The sequence below is a fragment of the Hemitrygon akajei genome, chromosome 1, assembly GCF_048418815.1.
Source record: "Hemitrygon akajei chromosome 1, sHemAka1.3, whole genome shotgun sequence".
Classification (NCBI taxonomy): domain Eukaryota; kingdom Metazoa; phylum Chordata; class Chondrichthyes; order Myliobatiformes; family Dasyatidae; genus Hemitrygon; species Hemitrygon akajei.
In genome coordinates, this window is record NC_133124.1 from 107,102,307 (window position 1) to 107,123,010 (window position 20,704).

General features: G+C 39.8%; 1 protein-coding gene across 1 annotated transcript in view; it reads right to left on the reverse strand.

Annotated features, from left to right (window-relative positions):
* The window catches only part of pth1r (parathyroid hormone 1 receptor), a 92,968-nt gene extending 74,174 nt beyond the window's left edge, over positions 1-18,794 (reverse strand). The window contains exon 1 of the mRNA XM_073049124.1: positions 18,269-18,794. Within this exon, the coding sequence (XP_072905225.1) occupies positions 18,269-18,343 (75 nt within the window). The 5' untranslated portion in view covers positions 18,344-18,794. The remainder of the gene's footprint in view (positions 1-18,268) is intronic.
* Between the last annotated feature and the right edge of the window lie 1,910 nt (positions 18,795-20,704).

Genomic DNA, 20,704 nt, shown 5'->3' on the forward strand with positions numbered 1-20,704 from the left:
GCCAATGATACAAAGTTGTGGGTATTGTGGGTTGTCTGGAGGGTTGTCAGAGGTTAAAGCGGGACATCAATAAGATGCGGAACTGGGCTGAGATGTGGCAGATGGAGTTCAACCCAGATAAGTATAAAGTGGTTCATTTTGGTAGGTCAAATTTGAAGACAGAATATAAAATTAATGGTAAGACTCTTGGCAGAGTGGAGGATCAGTGAGATCTTGGGGCCAATGTCCATAGGACACTCAAAGCTGCTGCGCAGGTGGACAATGTTGTTAAGAAGGCGTATGGTGTGTTGACTTTCATCAACCGTGGGATTGATTTCAAGAGCCGCTTGGAGTACTGTGTTCAGTTCTGGTCACCTCATTACAGGAAGGATATGGATGCAGAGTGAGTGAGTGCAGAGGAGATTTATAAGGGTGTTGCCTGGATTGGGGAGCATGCCTTATGAGAATAGGTTGAGTGAACTTGGCCTTTTCTCCTTGGAGTAACGGAGGATGAGAGGTGACCTGATAGAGGTGTATAAGATGATGAGAGGCATTGATTGTGTGGGTAGCCAAAGGCTTTTTCCCAGGGCTGAAATGACTAACACGAGGGGCACAGTTTTAAGGTGCTTGGAAGCAGGTACAAAGGGGACGTCAGCGGTAAGTTTTTTTATGCAGAGAGTGGTGAGTGTGTGGAATGGGCTGCTGGCAACAGTGCTGGAAGCGGATACGATAGGGTCTTTTAAGAGACTCTCAATTAGGTACATGGAACTTAGAAAAATAGAGGGCTATGTGGTAGGGAAATTCTAGGCAGCTTCTAGAGCAGGTTATATGGTCGGCACAATATTGTGGGCCAATGGGCCTGTAATCTGCTGTAGGTTTTCTATGTTTCTATGTGTCAGAATGCATTAGATAAAATTATCACATCTTCAGAACTTCTACGTTCACGTGGAAATCGCTAAGTAGCGGCAATAATGGCAGGAAACATCAGCCAATACAGAGGGTACTGCCAAAATACAGTACTGTGCAAAAATCTTTGGAATGTGTCTATAGATAGGGTGCACAAGACTTTTGCACAGTATTGTACATTAGTTAAAATAGGAAGCTGGTTGGGAAACAGAAATAAGAGAAGTTAGCTTTGTATTAGCTCAGAAGTATTTAGTGTTACTTGGTAACTGGGAAGACATAATATACAGTACTGTGCAAATGTCTGGCTATATACATGTGCGTAAAACTCTTGCAGAGTTCTATATTCCCATTAAATCTGGGCCCTATACCTCCTGTGCCTAATAATCGTGGCCACTCTCCTGCTGCTGAAGCTCATCCACTTCAAGGTTCAAGTTGTCATGATTTCAGAATTGCTCTTCTGCTCACCACTGTTGTAATATGTGTTTATTCGAGTTACTGTCACCTTCCTGTCAGCTTGAACCAGTCAGGCCATTCTCATTAACAAGGCATTTGCACCCACAGAAATGCAACTCATTGCCTGCTTTTTGTTTTTTTTGAACCATTTGCTGAAAACTCTAGAGACAACTGTGTGTGAAAATCCCAGGAGATCCGCAGTTTCTGCGATATTCAAACCCCGGCACCAACAATCATTCCACAGTCATCAGATCACATTTCTTCCCTATTCTAATGCCTGGTCTGAACAGCAACTGAACCTCTTGACCATGTTTGCATGCTTTTATGCATTGAGTTGCTGCTGATTAGGTATTTGCATTAACAAGCAAGTGTAGAGGTATACCTACAAACAGTGGCCATTAAATTTACGTGTGTGTGCATACGCACAGCTGATAGTTATAAGATGAAACCAGAAAACGTAACTCCAATCTCTTGTCTTGTTCAGAATTTAGAAGAGCAAAGCCACATACTGTATCATGATCTATAAGCACTGAAACAGAACCACTCCCGCCACAAATGCCAGTGAAAGCAATGGTGTGGTGTATCTAGTGTGATGAGCTAGAACTTGCTTTACTACCTATTTATGGCATTCAAACAATGTTGTGCATAACCCTCATACATAGAAACCAAGACCAGCAATATGCTTTTGCACAAATAGAGTTGTTGTGTTGACTGTGTGGCATCCTCTAGTGATTTGGTACAGGCTCCCACAGCAGCCGGCATTCAGCATTGCTCAAGTGACCTCCATAAGACACTTTTAGAAGAACACACACAATGCAAGCAACACTCTTCCAGCCACTGAGAAGTAAGCTTCTGAACAACGAGAAGCTGGAAAAAAAGAAGGCACCGGGAGATTGTTCCTGGGAGAAGGAACTTGGGCTGGCTAAAGAGGAACAGCACCAATAAATGGCATGTTCTCTGTGCTGGGGTGACTGCCAGGTGCTTCTTGGATGACTAAGGGGCATGTATAGGCAACGTGGAAATCCCACAAAACACACAATTACTCATGACCTTCCTCCTACAGTAAGGAGCTTGAGTAGCTCCCTAATGAGGAGAAGCTGAGATGTGGCAGATACCAGCAGCAGCAGCAGCCGCCTCGAGTGGTACTGAGATTATAAAGCTGAAAACAACCAGAAAAGCACAAAGTTGTTTCAAGTCCACCAGAGGTCACCGACACTGAAGGCAATAAAAGTGTTGGTTCTTAAAACAGCATTACCTCAAGGGAAAAAAAGTATATGAAAGTAGCTGCCTCAGATCAGAGAGGTTGAAAATCTCACTCCGGTTGAATGTTGTATGCTGTATTGCTGCTAATGCTATTCTTGGAGAATTTGGAGAATTTACTTTTAACACTAGACAAAAGATACAACAGAAAATAGAAATTCTGCCACAATATCAAGTGTTAAATTTGCCCATAATACCAAAATATGTGCAGAGAATTGTTCTACTCCAGTTTAAATCAATTTTCAACTGCCCAGTGATGTTATTCACTGGAGTTGTTCTCAGGAGTTTCTAGGCCCTTCAGAATTTGAGGAAACACCCTCAGCAGAACAGGCTGGATTAGGATGGAAGCTTCAGCCAGTTGGGTTTTTGCAGTAATCCACAACAGCCTTAAAGTCACATCCTGAGAAAATCAGCATTCTATTTTCGGACTTTTGTTAAAACCATAATGTAACTCTAGTTCTGTTAATTACTGATACTGTAATGTGACTATTACATAAACATTCTGAAGAACTGAGGGATTTTTTACCTCCAATAATGTTTTAATCTGACTTTGAAAATACTTCCATTCACCAAGTTCACCAGTTGTCTCGTAAACTGCCCCCCACCTTCTTTAGATCAGTAATACTGATCCTTTCCACTTTGCAGTTCTGCGCACCTTTAGCCTCTCACTCACGTGACCAGCCTTCATAAACTGACCAGATTGTTGAGTGTCAGGAAATTCAGCAGAAGAGGCAGAATTGTCAAACTCTATTTTGTCCAGACTTGCACCTTCACTAGTGTTCATTTACACAAACACACAGGCACTCAAATACATGTTTTCCCCTTTTTAAACACATGATCACTTTCAATTGGCAACATAGTGACATCTACCTATACCTCACAATCATCACATAGGTAATCTGATGTAGCTGAGAAATGAGGGTTATCCAGGATGCAAAGGGAACACTTAAATAATTATATAGGACCTTCCTCATTCTTTTGGAAAGAAAATGGGGCCTTGGTCTAATGTTTTATCTTAAAGTCAGTTTTCTATCGGTAAGCCATTTTAACAGATTAACTGGACATTTACCACAGCATTATTGGTGGGGGCTTACTGTGTAAAAAATAGCTGTTATGGTCCCTACATGACTACAGTGCCTACACATCAATAAGTATTGCAAAGTACACTAATGGGGGTTCCGATCTGTGAAAGATTGCACATTTTGTCTACAAATTAGCTGAAACCCCAATTAGACTGCGGATGTAATTCTAATCTTTGCTACGTAAATTAACAGTGAGTAAAAGCAGGTGTGGGATAGGCAATCAACCCATTACTTCATTTACTGCTGGAGGAAAGGTCACTTTAAAACTAGCACTAATGCTTCCACGAACCTACCTAACGCAACATGAAAAAACACATCATTCACATTGACCACAGAATAATAGATAGTTTGCCATTAGAGGCCTCATGGTTTCACACAGGTAATTTTTCACAGTGCAGAAATACTTCTTGGGAGTTGTCCAAGAAGTACAACTTAGTCTCTGCAAATATTTCTATTACAGCCACTGGTAAACAGAGCCCACAGAGCAAGTGTAGCAGATACACACAAGGGACTTACTGTACCCACTTGAGGAACAACTGGCCTATTGGCCCCTCCCCTAATCAGGACTAGCTCTTTATCCCATGATGTATTATATATAAAATGTCACTTTTATTCATAAATCTATCTTATCCCTGCAATATCAAACTTCCAGTCCCACTTTTTGATCATTCCTTTACCCTTTATACTGGCCTTGTAAGGTTTCTCTTTCATCTTCCCTGTCTGACTGTTGACAATCTTTCTTCAGCCTCTTGCCTCCTTTGCAAAAAAATACGCTCCGCCTCAGCTCTCCTCTATAGAGTTCCTTGCAAGTGTCCACTATTGAAGAGGGATATATTACCACGGCCATTTGCACTATCTTCGTTGCACCAGTGTCTGCCTCTCTAGGGAAGTAACTGGCTCTGCGCAATCTCCCACGGCAACACTCCAGCCACTCCATTTACAGGTGATTGGCATTTACAATGCTGGACGAATAGGATGAGTCAAGACAGAGGATGGAGAGGCATAGAATGAGTAGGAAGAGGAGGATCAGGAATGCAAGGCAAATGCTTGGAATTCAACAATGGAAAAGTAGGTGATTGAGAACTGGAGACACTCACAAAATGCCGGAGGAACTTAGCAGCTCAGGCAGCACCTATGGAGAGAAATAAACTCTGGATTTCTAGCATTACAGAACCTCTTGTGAGAACTGGAGACAATGGGCTTGGGTAGACAGAGAGAGTGATAATAGACTGGAGCTGGAGGAACTGACGGGGCAGGGACTGCGAAATGAGGTAAAATGCAACCTTTGCATCTATAGAACATCAGAGAAATTGAATTTTATCAAAGGGAGCACTTGGAAGTTCTTTAATCTAAAGACAACATTTCTAGTGTTCTCCAGCACAGCATCTCTTCTTCCATCCTCCACTTTCCTTGATGTATCAAAATGCTGCGAAGTAGACACCAATATTTACCCATTCCCCCATCATGTCTATTCCCATCTGTTCTACATTGTTGATTCTCAAAAATCTCGGTGACAAAAGCCTTGCTTTTTTTTAAACCTGTTTGACATACAACTCTCCTTCACTTCTGGCCAGTTGAACTTTACCTTCACATTGGTAACCATGACTTGAGCGAGGGAGAAGAATGGTTTGTGGACAGGAGTATTGTACCATGAAATGCTTCATCATCATTAGCTATTGAGGCATGAACCAGAATATGAAATTAAAGGAGCAGTATAAATATTTAAAATGGAGGACTATTAATGGCTTGGGAGGAATGGATTTACAGCTGAAAGATCCCACCTGTGCTATAATATTTATGGAAACTCGCATGGAAGTTTGAATCCAAGCCCAGAGAGTGGTTTAACAATTTTTTTTTACTGAATTCAGTTTGGAAAATAGACCAAGTCCCAAGTCTTTTCAATCATTTTTCAAGAGTGTTAGAGTCTGTATGGAGCACAAGCATAGAATTATCTGTAACTAAAATTCCCCATCTCATAGAATATGAATCCAAATCAGTCCAAGGAGAGGGTTAAAAATTCTATTGTCTCATACACTGCACAGTAGTTGGACATTCTGAATATAATTTCTAGATGAATCTCATTAGTAGATTATAGCTAATTTTGTCAAATATTGTGTTACATCCATAACTCTGGATAATCAGTATGTTATTGCTATCAGCTATGATTGGAATTCAAGCATTACAAATTTATTTACTGCTCAGTGAGCCATAATAAGCCAAGAGCAGAATTAGAATTCAAAATTCCACCCACATTTGGTCATTCCATTTGTTCCCCCATTTATAGTTCCCCCTGCCCACACCCTCACCCACAGTTTTTACTGACCTTGAATGGCCTCCTGTTTCTCGAAACCTCAAATTAGTTACTAACATGAAGCTTCAGTATGATCAAAAGTCAAGGTAATACCAGCAATTCAGTTCTGTATCAATTTGGTTGTATTCTCTTTATAAAATTAATCAAGGACTATTAATCTACTATTTATCAACATTCATTTGATTTGTATAGATATATTGTTCATTCAAAATATTTTAATAGTATCCCCACTTTTAATCTTATCTTTCTATGAATACTGATCATAACCAAAGCTTCAAATGGAAGCTTCTGGCCCAAAACGCCAACTGTGCTTTTTTCCAAAGATGCTGCCTGGTCTGCTGAGTTCCTCCAGCATTGTGAGTGTGTTGCTTGGAATTCCAGCATCTGCAGATTTTCTCGTTTCAAATGGAACTTACTCATGCAGAAACAACCTTTAACTTACACTCCGTAGCTACTTTATTAAGCACACCTGTACACTTGCTCATTATTGCAAATATCTAATTAGCAATCATGTGCCAGCAACTCAATGCATAAAAAGCATGCAGGCATGGTCAAGAGGTTCCGTTGTGCAGACCAAATCAGAAAAATGTGATCTAAGCGACTTTAACCATGGAATGATGCCAGATAGGGTGATTTAGGTATCTCAGAAACTGTTGATCTCCTGGGATTTTCATGCACAATATTCTTTAGAGTTTACAGAGAATGGTGGAACATCAGAAAACAAGTGAGTGGCATTTCTGTGGGTCAAACACCTTGTTAACAAGAGAGGTCAGAGGATAATGGCCAGACTGGTTCAAGCATGTTACAACAGTGACGTCCAGAAGAACATCTCTTAAGGCTGATTTATACTTGTGCATCACATCTACGCCGTAGGTACTGTGTACCCTGCACCATACCTACACCATACCCTACACCGCAGGGTGACATGCACCTCCCCAAAAGAGTAACTCAAGCATCGCTGCGACGCAGACCACAACAACTGTGACTGGTCCACTTGGTAGCATCGCATTTCCGGTTGCTTCTTCTCCGCCATGTCTGTACACCAATGCAAAATAGATGAATCGAATTGTCAAATCTACCTGCCGACGTGCGAAAATGTTTGAAATGCATTTTCTCGTCCACATCTCTCACGAAGAAACTCAACACAGTGGCATAGAAACCCCACCACCAACCAGCGTTTTGGCGCACACCAACGCATGCTCGCTACGGCGTAGAGCGACGCAGAAGTGAAAATCAGGGCCATGGCGTAGGCTGCGCCATAGCCTGTACGCACAAGTATAAATCAGCCTTTAAAGCACAACATGTTGAACCTTGACACGGTCGGCATATAGTAACAGAAGACCACACTGGGTTCCGCTATTGTACCTAATAAAGTGGCCAGTGACTGCATAGAGTACATCAATTTTACCATAGTAAAAAAAACGTGGAACTCTTCAGAGCAACATCAGTAGACAATAGTTAAGGCTGAGCCAAGGATGAAATTAAAAGGACAGGTGACAAAAATCTTTCTCAAAGAAATACATGGTAAGGGAGGTCTGTAGTGGGGGAAGTATGGTTTAGGGAGAAATGGGTGGAGCTTAGTACTTGTTCAGTTGAAACTACATTCACTAATTATAGAGAAAAGGAGAGGCGGACATTGCATCGATGACCAGCAATGTAAGAGGACCACCTGGCTGGTGAAAATACGATGAGTGTTCATATTTGCTGCTGAGCTCTCTACATTGCACTCACAGAGCAGAGACGACTTTGGAGTGAGCTTCCCATAAGATTAAGTAACCGCGTGCCCCCAACGAACTGTCAGTGGAGAATTAAAAGCAGGCAAATTCCACAGCAGCATCTGGAACTACAGAATGAGCAGCCCACGGTACTAGGATTGAAAAGACGACCATCACCCAGCTCTAAAAATATAGCAGAATTGAATCAACAAGAAATTACTATGGTCTGCCTTTCTGAGTAGTCAAGCAGGCAAGGAAAATCTGAACCAGGAACCAAAACAGCTGAAACACCACAGTTATCGCCATTCAACTGCAATGGCATTTAAACATATTGCAAATTCTTTTCATTTCTCTGTCAGTCATTGCCAATTTGTTTCACATTTTTCTCATCAAACTTCGATATTCACCCATACTAAAGTGCTGTCTCTGCCTGAGGGTCCATTCCCATAGATCCCTCAGTGTATCCTGACTGCTGAAAGAGCAGTCTTATGTTCAGAGTGTCCTCCAAGGAACTTGCAAACTTTCATCATTTATAAATGTCACCATTCTCCATGTTATCTCACTTGACCACTCTTTATTTCCGATGGTTCCACCAGCTCTCTGAAGTCCCAGTCAAAGATCTAGACAGTGAGTGCCTTTGACCTATTCTGCGAATTTGAGTGTCATTGCCAGAGTTCTTCACAGCAGTTGTGACGATATGGACGGGAACATTGGTCACTGATCAGCAATAAGCAGCAGCAGGTGAACCGAGGCCACGTATACCTTTTTTCCCATGGATACAACTGAGGTTAGCTCACTCAGCACAGATTTCACTGCACCACATGGCTCTGTTTCACCATCTAATGAAATTGAACTCAAGGGAAGTCACAGCGATACCATAATACAAAGCACAGAAGATGGGATTAGGAGTAGATCTATCAACAGGATCATAGTCTGATCATCCAAATTCAATATTCTGTTCCTTGATTTCTTTAACCATTAGAACTAAACTGTATCTAGAAAGTTACAGAAGACTGCAGATGCAATTTGCTGGAGGAACTAAGTGAATTGAACAGTATCTGTGAGAGGAAAGGAACTGTTGGCATTTCAGAAGGAAGCCCTGCATCAGGATTGAGAGTGGAAAAAGGCTCTTACTAGGAAATGGTTATCACAGGAGAGCCCAACTTTAAATGCATGGATGGAAATTACAATGGACATTTACAAAATGGAGAAGATAACAGCATCTGTTAATCATAAGCTGGAACAATTTGATTCATACTGGGAAAAATGGTTTAACTACATAATGCCTCATAGGCCTGATTTTATTCTCACAAATCAACGAATATGCTGTAAAAAAAATCACTCCCTACTTGTACATAGTTCTTTCTTTTTGCTTGTTTTTTCTTTCCACTCTTTTCTATAAGTGTGTACCTCAGATAAATACTTTGTGGAGATTTGTGATATATATGATTATATGATATATATGTACAATGTCTGAAATACATCTTATGGAAATGTTTGTTTGATGATGAACTTCAATTAAAAAATAAATTACAAAGGATTGAGAGTGGAGAAGCGAGATGGCCAGCATGGAGAGGGGAAGAGGAGTGGTGAGATAGGATTAGTTGGTGGACGACATCCAACTTTTTAAAAATGTTTAGCGACTTTGCCTCAACTGCCTTCTGCAGTAGAGAATTCCATAAGGTTGCCAGGCTTTGGTTGAAAAATTTCTCCTGATGGCATTCCCAAATTAATTACCCCATATCCTAAGGTTGTTGCTCATCCTTCTGGATTTTCAGGAATATTCTTCCTTTCACAGTCCAAAGACATATGGGTTAGAGTGACTAAGCTGGAGGCATTGCTATGTTTGCACCAGAAGCACAGCAACTTGCAGACTACCTCCAACACACCCTGGAACTGCCACAAAACAATGTATTTCACTATACGTTTCAATGCACCAGTGACAGATAAAGCTAATCTTTTAAAATCTTTCAAAATCTAGTCCATTCAGTCCTATCAGGATTTTATGTTTTAATGAAGCACCCCATCAAACTTCTTAGTAAATATAAGCCTAATTATCCCAAACTCTCTTCAGTCCTGCCATCCCAGTAACTGGTCGAGTGAACATTTGTTCTGCTCTTTCCTCTGCAAGAACATCCTCTCTGAAAAGTGACAGAAGCTGCACACAATACTCAAGATCCTATACAACTGCAGTAAGATTCTGCAGATGCTGGAAATACTGAGCAACATAAAATGCTGGAGGAACTCAGCGGGTCAGGCAGCGTCTGTGGAGGACATAAATGTTTGCTGTTTCATTCTGAGACCTTTCATCAGGTCCCGATGAAGCTCCTTTTGTTAGGAAAGTCAACTCACTGATTGCTATAAAACTGTCTGATAACAGTTCTATGTATATAAGAAAAACCAAACAGCGGTAAGTCTGGAAATAATTTCAGGGTTAATACTGGGGTTAAAGACCCTTTGTCAGAAATGGGAAGAAAAAAAAGTCAGTTTTAAGATGGGACAGTGATGGGCAGAACAATGGGAAAATCACTGACAAGAGTTAAACCAGGGTGGATGTGGAAGCAAATTATCAGGTAGTTAAGGTGTAACATTGCAAACAGTTAATAGAAAGATAAAAGCTGTGAAATGGAGGCTTGTGGGACACATCTAGCAGGCTGGGCACTATAAATGAGAAGGGACAAACCAAGCCAATATCAGAGATGTTGAAAAGGCCAGGTCCAGCACAGACAAAGCAAGTTACCTCCTATTCTATCTGTGTATCCTCCAACCTGATGGAATGAACATCGATTTCGCCTTCCAGTTAAAAAAATTCCCTCCCCCTTCCCTCTTCTTCTATTCTCCACTCTGGCCTCTATCTCTTTTCAATGGCTGTCACCTCCCCCGGTGCTCCTCCTTTTTCCCTTTCTCCTGTGGTTCACTCTCCTCTCCTGTCAAATTCCTTCCACTCCAGCCCTTTACCTTTCCCAACCACCTGGTTTCACCTATAACCTTCTAGCTACACTCATTCCCCACCCCTCCCATCTTTTTACCCTGGTGTCTTCCCCCATCCTTTCCAGTCCTGAAGAAGGGTCTTGGTCCGAAACATCGACTGTTTATTCCTTTCCACAGATGCTGCCTGACCAGCTAAGTTCCTCCAGCATTGTGTATGTTGCTTTGGATTTCCAGCATCTGCCGAATCTGTTGTGTTTATGCAAAGCAAGTTACCTGATGTTGTAGATTTTATTATTGAGCCTGAAAATATATAACGTGCCCAGTCTTAAGATTAGGTTCATTCTATCTCACAGAGACCAAACATTAATTTCTTAGACATATCCTCATACTTCTCTCCAAAGCATACACCTCCCATCACCAAACATCAGGCAGTTATCTCCCAGTCATCAGCTTCTATGTTTCTATGTTTCATTTCCTCAGGACTGCTTCCCTCCCTAGCCCTGGACTCTCTCAGCTCCAGATAGCCTTCATCTGTCTCCTGCCCAAGAAATACCAACAGGACTGTTCACCTAGTCTTCTTGTCACACCAAGCTTATTTCTTCCTTCCCCCTTTATTCTCTTGGTCCAGCGCCTTTCCACTTATATCTATGACACCTTCGATGCCCTCTGCCACTTAGACTGTTTCCAAGTCTCTGATCCCAAAGTGCTCATCTTTATCACGAATGTACAATCCCACCAACCCTCTGTATCACACCACAATGACTTAACAACCCTCTGATTGTTCGTTGAATTATTCCCTTCATTGCCACGTTAATTCACCTGGCTGAACTTATTCTCACACATTGAGCAACTTCTCCTTCAACTCGATTCCTGTTTTCCATATCAAAGATATGGGAACTCGTATGGGCCCTAGTTATACCTGGTCTTTCTGTGGGATACATGTAGCAGCCTCAGTTTCAGTTCTACTCTGACTTCTTCTAATCTTCTTCTAACCTAAGCTGTACTGGGGCTGCTTCCAGCACTGAAATAGAACTTGAAAATATCCGTCCTTTTACAGCCAATTTCTACCCTGTCCTCCCTTTTGTGTGATCTATCTCAGACATCTCCCTTCCTTTTCTAGTTCTCTCTGTCTCCATCTCAGAGATCAGGCTAGGGATAAATATTCATAATAAACCCACAGATATGCACAGGTTGCTTTTTAACAACTCCACGCATTCTCTCAGTTCCTCCAGCTCAGTTGTTTTTGCTTAAAATTTTCCACATAAGTGCCTCTGAGCTGCCTTTCTGCATTCTAAAATATGGCTTCCCACCTACCAGAGTGCACTGACCACATTTCATCTACTTCTTGTATTGCTGATCTCATCTGTTCTCCTTCTGGATAGAGCAAGGAAAGTTTTCACAGGGTTTTCACCTTCAACCCCAGAAACTATGGAATTAAACAGATCATCCTTCACAACTTTTAACCAGTTTCAAGAAGGTCCCAGCACCGAACATCTTTCCCTCTCCTGTATTTGAAACTGGCCATTCTATTCCCATCTCCATGGTTTGCCTATCCATTCACATCAACCACTCCTTGCTTTGGAACCACAGAAAGTGCAATACTTGCCCTTTCATTTCTGCCTTGCCCCACCCAACGATTCAGTCATCTCAAGCAAAGCATTTCTTACAATCCAGTGCACCACATTCAATGCTCACAATGTGGCCTCTTCTTTGGTGGGTGACTGCTTTGTGGAGCACCTGAATTCATTCTGTCTGGGCAAATCTGAGCTCCCTATTGTTAGCTAATTCTGCCTCAACTTCCATCCAGCCCTCTCTGTCTGTGACCTTGTTACAACAAGGTGTTATGTAAACTTGAGGAACAGTACTTCATCTTCCATCTTGGCATATTGCAGCCTTTCAGACTCAATACCAAATTCTACAAATTCTATTCTGTATATATATATACACACACTGTAATTGATTTACTTATTCATTTTTTTTCTATATTATGTATTGCATTGAACTACTGCCGCTAAGTGGATTACAACTACGTTACTTATTGATAATTTTTGCTCAGCCTGAGCACATCCTATGGCTCTGCATTTTGCAATCTTTATGTTCCTTTGATTGTAACCCCATTCTTTATCCACCCTATTTTCATGACTTTTGATTTTTTTTTTTTGCTTTTTACAACTGCCCCCTTTAGCCTATTGACTAAATGACCTTTACAACTTATTCCCTTGGAAACTTTGGCCTCATCCCATGGCAGATATTCGCTTTTATTCTATCCATCCTTCCCACATTTTCCCTACAGTTTAACTCTAACTTGCTTTCTCTTTCTGAATTCTGACAAAGGCTCTTCAGCTTCCCACATTAAATCTGTTTCTCTTTCCACACTTATAGCCTGACCTTCTGCACGATTTCAAGATTTTCCGTTTTCATTTGAGATTTACAGCCTCTGCTATTTCTTTTTATTTTCCTTAACTTCTTTACACTCTAGTTTAGTGTAAAAGCCAGCATTCTATTAGCCTCTTAAACTATTTTCTGAATGTATTCTGTACCTCCGATTTATGTGCTGTCTTTTTAGAACCGCCATTACTTCTAACTTTTCAACATTTTCCATCCCCTACAGACTAAAATGGAGAACCATACATAAACCTACTGTGAAATCAGTTTATGTACACTTCTATCAATTCATTTAATCTATTAATATTAATTTGTAACGTAATTCTTCCACATACACACTTCGAATTCCACATTCAGCATGTCACAGGCAAACTTGGATGCTTAGTTTTCCATTTCATTTTTAAATTATTTTTAAATATTTACAACACCTACAAGATTCCTTGTAAGCTGACACTAGTTACATCTACTAAAGTGAGCCTTTTCATCAGCCCAACTAGATCTCCTGCCTCTCAGCCAAATCTGCTATCAGGTAAAAAATTTGGATTCAGTTCCATATATTTCACTTTTGGAAAGTACGGTATCTCCTTCGTTTGGAGGTAGCTTCATCAGATGTCTTTTGGAATTCCTTATAACTAAAATCTATAGACCATCCCTTTGTCAACATTACAAACAGTGCAATCCAATTTATCATGGGCAGGGGTGAGTCGATGGTTTGACTCTTTACAAATCTCGGCTGACTAATCCAATAAATTGAAATTATTCAAAGCATTCAGTGCTATTGTTCCTAATTACGGACTTTAATTTCCTAATTGCAGATGTTAGGACAATTGATCCATAATTTCATTGAATACAACAGCAAAGGCTGGAAATACCTAGCAGATCATGCAGTACCTGTGGAAAAAAATGAAGTTAACATTATACATTGATCCCCCTTCACCAGAATTGAAGTTCTGACACCATTTCTGATGAAATGTTATACATCTGAAATATTAACTCCATTTCTCACCTCCACAGATGGTGCCTAGCCTTCTGAGAATCTCCATCATTTTTTAAAATTTCATTTCAGATATCAACAACCATTTTTGGTCGATAATTCTCAGATTTACTTCTGTCACCTTCTTTAAAAAATAAAGTCTAACATGCAATTTTGCAATCCAAAAATAGTAAATGTGAAGATTATTGTTGCATTTGCAATCTCTCACCTTCTTGCATTAAAGTACTGGGTCTGAAACCATCTCTACTGAGGGATTGTCGGTCTTCTTATCTATCATTTTATGTCATTAATTTTAATTAACCCCATCCCTGATTCAATAAAGTTTCTTCAGGGTAAATGCTGTTGCAAATAATTATTATCAGTTTTCAGGCTGCTCACCACTCTTCTTCCAAATGTTTTGTGCTGATTCTCTTTTTACACTCCATTTGTAGCTCTAATTATTCGGCTACATTTGTTGTCCATTACATCTCTCCCAGCCATCTATACATATGCTAGGTTTTCACATTTTGAATGCTCTTTCTTTCAGGTTTTATACGGTTCTTTACTCTTTGGTCATCCATTAGATTTTCTTTCATAATTAGAATTCTTATTTTTTAACATTACAACCCTCCTTTTGAACATCTTCCAGTACTTTTTTCATCATTTTACCCATTAATATATATATATCCTGCTTATCACAGACATTCTTTGCCTTAGTGCATGGAAATCAGCTTTACTTAAATCCAGAATCCTAGCAGTAGTTTTGTGTTTCTCTCTTTGAAATGTCTATTGAACTCAGTGGCAGGAATGTCACTCTATAAATGTTCATTTGTTTGACTGTTAAATCTGACTCATTATTTCATAATATTTTTAATATACCTGAGCCTGTTCTCATTTCTGGGACACACTATCACTGAAAATAATCCTGAATAAATTCAGTAGCTTTTTCATTTGTGCTAATCTATAGTAAAATTTAAATTGTCAATAAAAATACTCCAAATTTTCTACGTTTGAACATTGCAAAATTTTAAAATAATTTGTAGTGCAAACTGATTGAGAAAAAAAATCAATTTATTCAATTACCATGAATAACTCAAACTTTAAATAAAGCAGACATACAATCCAATTGAGTAGAATTTTACCATGACAGATTAGAACAAATGTGGTATCTGTTCTATGTACTCCATAATTTCTCATTCTTCACTTCCCTGATTCTTCCAGTCTAGGTCAGTTGCTATCTATTCCCCTTAAAGCTATTCCATTGTGCAGAGCCCCTTTAACTTATTCATTCCTGTCTTCTCATTGGGAACTTCCAGTTCTGTATACAATGCAATATTTTTAAATCCACACAGACTTGAATATTATTTCTTCTTACATTTAGTATCTGCCATCTTAGGATTCCAGCTCTCTGTAAAACTTCACAAAATCTTCATTATTAATTGAATTTGAGAACGTCCAAACAAAACCCTCCTAATTACTGCTAGCATATCCACTTTATGCACCCTTCAAATACAATAGGCAAACAAGCCATCTTATCAATGGTTTTCCATTTGGGTTCTTATACATTTATTTACATTCCATCATGAATGCATAATTAAGGGAAGAGAAGAAATTAACTTTTTATTAAGTTTTATTATCACTTGTGTACAAAGATCTTTTATCTTTTTAATTGCTTAAAAAGTTGAACTTCCACATCCCTGTATTTTACAAGCAAATTTACCTCCAATTTCATTGAATTTTTAAATTTTAACAATATTTATGTCTTAAATTTATATTCTTTCAACTGAAAGGCGTTAAATTGCAACACTCTCCAGCAATGTATTGCTCATTTTACTCTAATCTGATATTGCCCAATCTATATATTCAGTTTAACACTGATGTTTTATTATACATTCTACACAATACTCTATAATCAAAACTAACATTATGAATTCTACAATTTTATGGATATTAATTTGCACATCTTGTCATGGAATTAAATTATTTTCTGTTTCTACATTTTATACTGGCAGCTACAATGCTCTGAAGGTCCAGCCTACATCACGTACTCAAGCAGAAATGGTATTGAAGGTCTTTAGGGTCAGCCATAAACCGGAGTTAAGGGCTGAAGATATTTTAAAGCAAAGCAGCAAATTCCATTTGTGAGGTTAGTGGTTAAGGTAGAATTGAAGCCCAAGTCTAACTTCTATCTTGTTTTATTCTCTTGATATTTGTTGTCATGTCTTCCAGTTGTTAATGGAAACCTTTTCTTACATTTAAGATATGAAATTTTACTTTCTCCCTCTTTTAAAATTAGTAAAGTGGTCAGATTCCCAACACAATTTCTTGTCATGCCTTGATATTTAACACACCGATTCGCAAACCATCATGGACTTCTAAGCAGCTTTCCTGTATTTATCTACAGCTCAGATTAATTTTTTGTCACTTTTTAATCAAGCACATCCAGTGTACTTTCTTATGGTACCGACATTCTAACCCCGTGGCTGCTATTCACAGCGTGTGTACTCTGTGATAGCAGTGGTTCAACTGATACCACTTTCATCTCTGATTCAACAGGTTGTGGGGTTCACACACCACATCCAAGTGCTTTGATGAAAGATTGCAGCACTATTGGAGATGTGGTTTGACAACTGCTCCACTTACCCTCACAGATCCCATTGCACCATCCGCAGAAAAACAGACGGGCGAGGGTGTCCTACCCAACACTTATTCTTCAACCAAGACCCGTAAAGCTGATTATCTGGTGCTTTACATGATTCACCTGCACACCTTTCAAAAGTATGTCATTGGCCATGAGTACATTGTGCTCCCCTGACGCTGTGCTATATGCTTCTATACATACAAGCTTGTTCATCCTCCCTTTACTGAGAGACAGAGATGCAAAGATCTCACATTCAACCTTAGCAGTTGTATTTGACTCTCCAGTACTCACAAAGGACAGATACAAGGGTGAGATAGCTGGGAAAGAGAGCAGGGAAAATGGTATCAGAATATCCACAGTCAATGCAAATTTGAGTAACTAGGGAAAAATTAGTTAGTAAATAATAAAATGACAAGCTGCTGCTAGCATTGTGTGGCCATTGCATTTCAATTATTACTGAAATGAATTTAAAGAAAATAAGTAAATGAATTTATCTTAGCTGAAGTAAGAATTTTCACACTCTTCATGGTTGGCATGACTTGATGAATTCTTAATATTTATGGAGTAATTCCATTACATTTATTATATTCAATATTAGGAGCCTTAATAAAGTATATGAAGTATTTTCCACTGAGGTCCATAACCACAGAGGACAAGTTTCAGATAATTAGCATCAAATCTGTGAAAATGCATGGATACACACACACACACATGTTCTCATGGGCACTCTAATGTACAATCAGAGGCACAAACAATGGCATTAGCTCTCACACTGGTCCATGCTCAAGTACGTATTAATTTTAATTCATATTATCATTTTAAAACAAAGCTGCTTTACAGGAACATCATTGGGAAAACATGATGGCACATGCCACACAAAAAAAAAGAACAGATGATCAAAACCCTGGTTAAAGAAATAGATTTTGTGAAGTGAAGTAAAAGAGGACAAATAATTAATTAGCCAGATGGCTAAGGAAGAGAATTCCAGTGCTTTGGCCACAGCTGTATATAAGTGGTATATAAGTGAATTTTGAAAAAAGGCAGAAATGGAAATTTCAGACTTATAAGGTTAGAGGAAATCTCAGTGACATGGACAAGTGAGGCCAATGAGTGATCTGAACACACACACACACACACACACACTCACAACAGAAATGATTATAGCAAACAGTTAGCACTGGATTTCAGCAGATTTCACTGAATATACTTTAGCAAGATCAGGGTTAAAATTTGTGACCTTCTAGCCAACTTAGATCTTGCAGAACATTCTACTCGTACCAAGAAAACATATTCTGCATCCCCTACCGTCACTCGTAGAGATGAACAGAGTCTTTTCTATAAAATACTGGTAGTAAAGTGTTTTTTGCTCTGTCTTATTTTACACCCTCATATCATCTCACTTGGATAAGAGAGGTGGTGATTTTGGAAATGAGAACTGTAACGTGCTGACCTCCCTGGATCCAGGTGCACGTTCATAAGAACTGATTGTGTGATAGAACAGTGAGGCTTAATCAGTTCAGCAGTAGAAATTAATATAAGAAATATGGGATCTTCAGACTGGCATAAATCAGTGAATTGATCTGTACCACGCTATTAAAAGAAACATGTTCTTGCTGTAAGGAACACACTTACCAGAGCATACACACAGCTGAGGACCGAGCAGTACAGCAGGACCCCTAAGCTGCTGGAGATGGTGACGGTCCCCATATCTGACACCGGCCGATGTCAGTACGGCGCCTTCCTCTTCATCCAGTTTTCAGATTCGCTATTTCAAACGCCTTCCCTCTCCTCACCTTCGGCTGAATCGGATCAACGAGTCCATTCTAATTTGTCCCTCCCCCCAGAGTTTAAAAAAAAACTAATTGCAACTCTCGTTAACTTTTCTTCCTCAAGTTGTGGAGAGAGCAAGATCTGAGGCTGTCACTGTTCTTGACTGATTCTCCCTGCAGTTAGGGAGCTACACAGAAAAAAATCACAGCTAGATGACGGAAGTCAGTTGTTTATTAACCCATTGCTTTAAATTTCTGTCTACTCCACCCCCCTTTGAATCTTCCCAACTGGCAAGAGGCAGGTTATAACCCTAGGCTCCGGCGTTCTGTGCTGTCACATTAGGCGCCTTTCTACACTTTCCTTAATCCTTTTCCAGGATTTCCGGGGGGGTGGGGGTGATGGTGTGGGAAGAGTCCACCTCTCGCGCATGCATATCGCCGCTTAAAATCCGCTTTAATTTCAAGTCACTTCTGCCACTTTCGCGTTCGCCTGCGCGACAGTCCGGGTTTTTTTTTAAATTGCTCTGTAAGTTAGAATATTCCGAAGTAGAAATTATATTAAAGAACACTTTTTTTTCATCTTTATGTGTAGTTTCAATTCAGATTTAATTTCAGCATTCCTGTTCTCCATTTTCAGTTATCCCATCCAGTCAATTTGCTCACCAGCTGTGACCATCCTGAAAAAGACAAAATCGTGAAGAAGGATGTACATCAAACTCAAATCTCCCCCCCCCCCACCCCTTCCTTTCTGCCTCTCCCCATTCTCTCACTCTGTCTGTCCATTGTGTTTCTTTTGGGCAGGTATCAGAGAAGGGAGGGAGGAAATATCTTAAAAATGTGGCACAATTACTCTCTGGTTCTGCCCCTCCTTTAACATGCCGTGATCTCCAGCCTCCTGCCAGTAGATGGTTTCCTGACTCCTGCTGGAATCTGTTAAGCTATTTTCTCACTTGGCAGTCAAAGTCTAGTCCCAAAGCAAACAGCAGAAATTTGAGAGAAGGGGAAAAAAATCTGGGAATCATTGTAGTATATCCCAGGATCTTATATTTGCAGATTTAATTGAAAAGTTCTGGCAGATCATACTCTATGAATGATTGATGGAAGTCTTTAAATGGTTTTTGGAATAATTAATTCCCGTTGAATAATTCATTGGTTTGTGGTCTTCTCCATGCCAGCTGTCATGTATGAAGACTAAACTGCAATAATCTGTGATAATCAGTGCCAGATATTGAACATGCACATTATCCACTAGGTAATTTAGTGAGAGGAATTTCTTTGTGCAGGGTCTCAGTCAGCAGAAGTCAGATTGAAGGAATGGGTCTTCATTGTTCTTGTCTGCAGTTATACCCTATTGCAATATCAATTTTGAATACATTGTATTATGTAGTCTGTGAGTCACCTGCAGTCATTGAGCTGTCCACATTAAACTTAGCTCAGGGACTGATAGCTCTCATCTGTAACTACAGTAGTTAAAGTTAAACTTTGCATTTGAAATATTACCGAGTACCATGACCTCAGCCACAAATATCTGCACTTCAGTTGCTTCCTCAGGCTCCCTATTTGTCTCATCTGCTTTTACGCAATGAGTGAATACTGGACACTTCCATTTTCTTGCTGTTGCTTTTGCAGTCACTGTGCTATTTCCTTTGAACCTTTCTGGATTGTCTCTAAGGAACTGCTTTTTGTCCACCTTGGGTGGCACTGGCAAAGCTGCACTAGGAAGACATCAGTTAATCCATAGCTGATGGAACATTTCTCAAGTGACCGTCAGAGCTTCAGTTTAGCCTCTGCATTCCAAAGCTGCCCTCCCTTAAAACATCCAGTTCCATTATTGCTTGATTTGGGGTCATACAGTAATTCTAAAAATAGCAGAAGTGTTGCAGGCACTGAGATCTTCAGCAGAACTCACAAACCCAAATTCTTCATAATTATTATTCGTACCAGACTAAATCAGTGTCACCTTTATCTGAGCTTTGTACGTCATCGTTGAATTGATACAGCTTTGGTCAGAAATCTCTACAAGCTGTAATTCTCATCCTAAAATCTTTACCTCTGGGCCCTTCATAAAGGGTGAAAAGGTCAGGTGACGTGAAGATGTCAGGTATCCAGTCTCTCGGCAGCTCTCGCAGCAACAGGGTCTACGTAGCTGATCTCGTTGAATTTTTGGTCAATGTTGACCCACAGGACATTGATGAGAGGGGTCTTGATGATTGTAATGTCATTCGATATTGAGGGCAGGTGGTTCAATTCTATCTTGTTGGACAAGTTCATTCTCTGGCACTTCTGTCATGAGTAATAC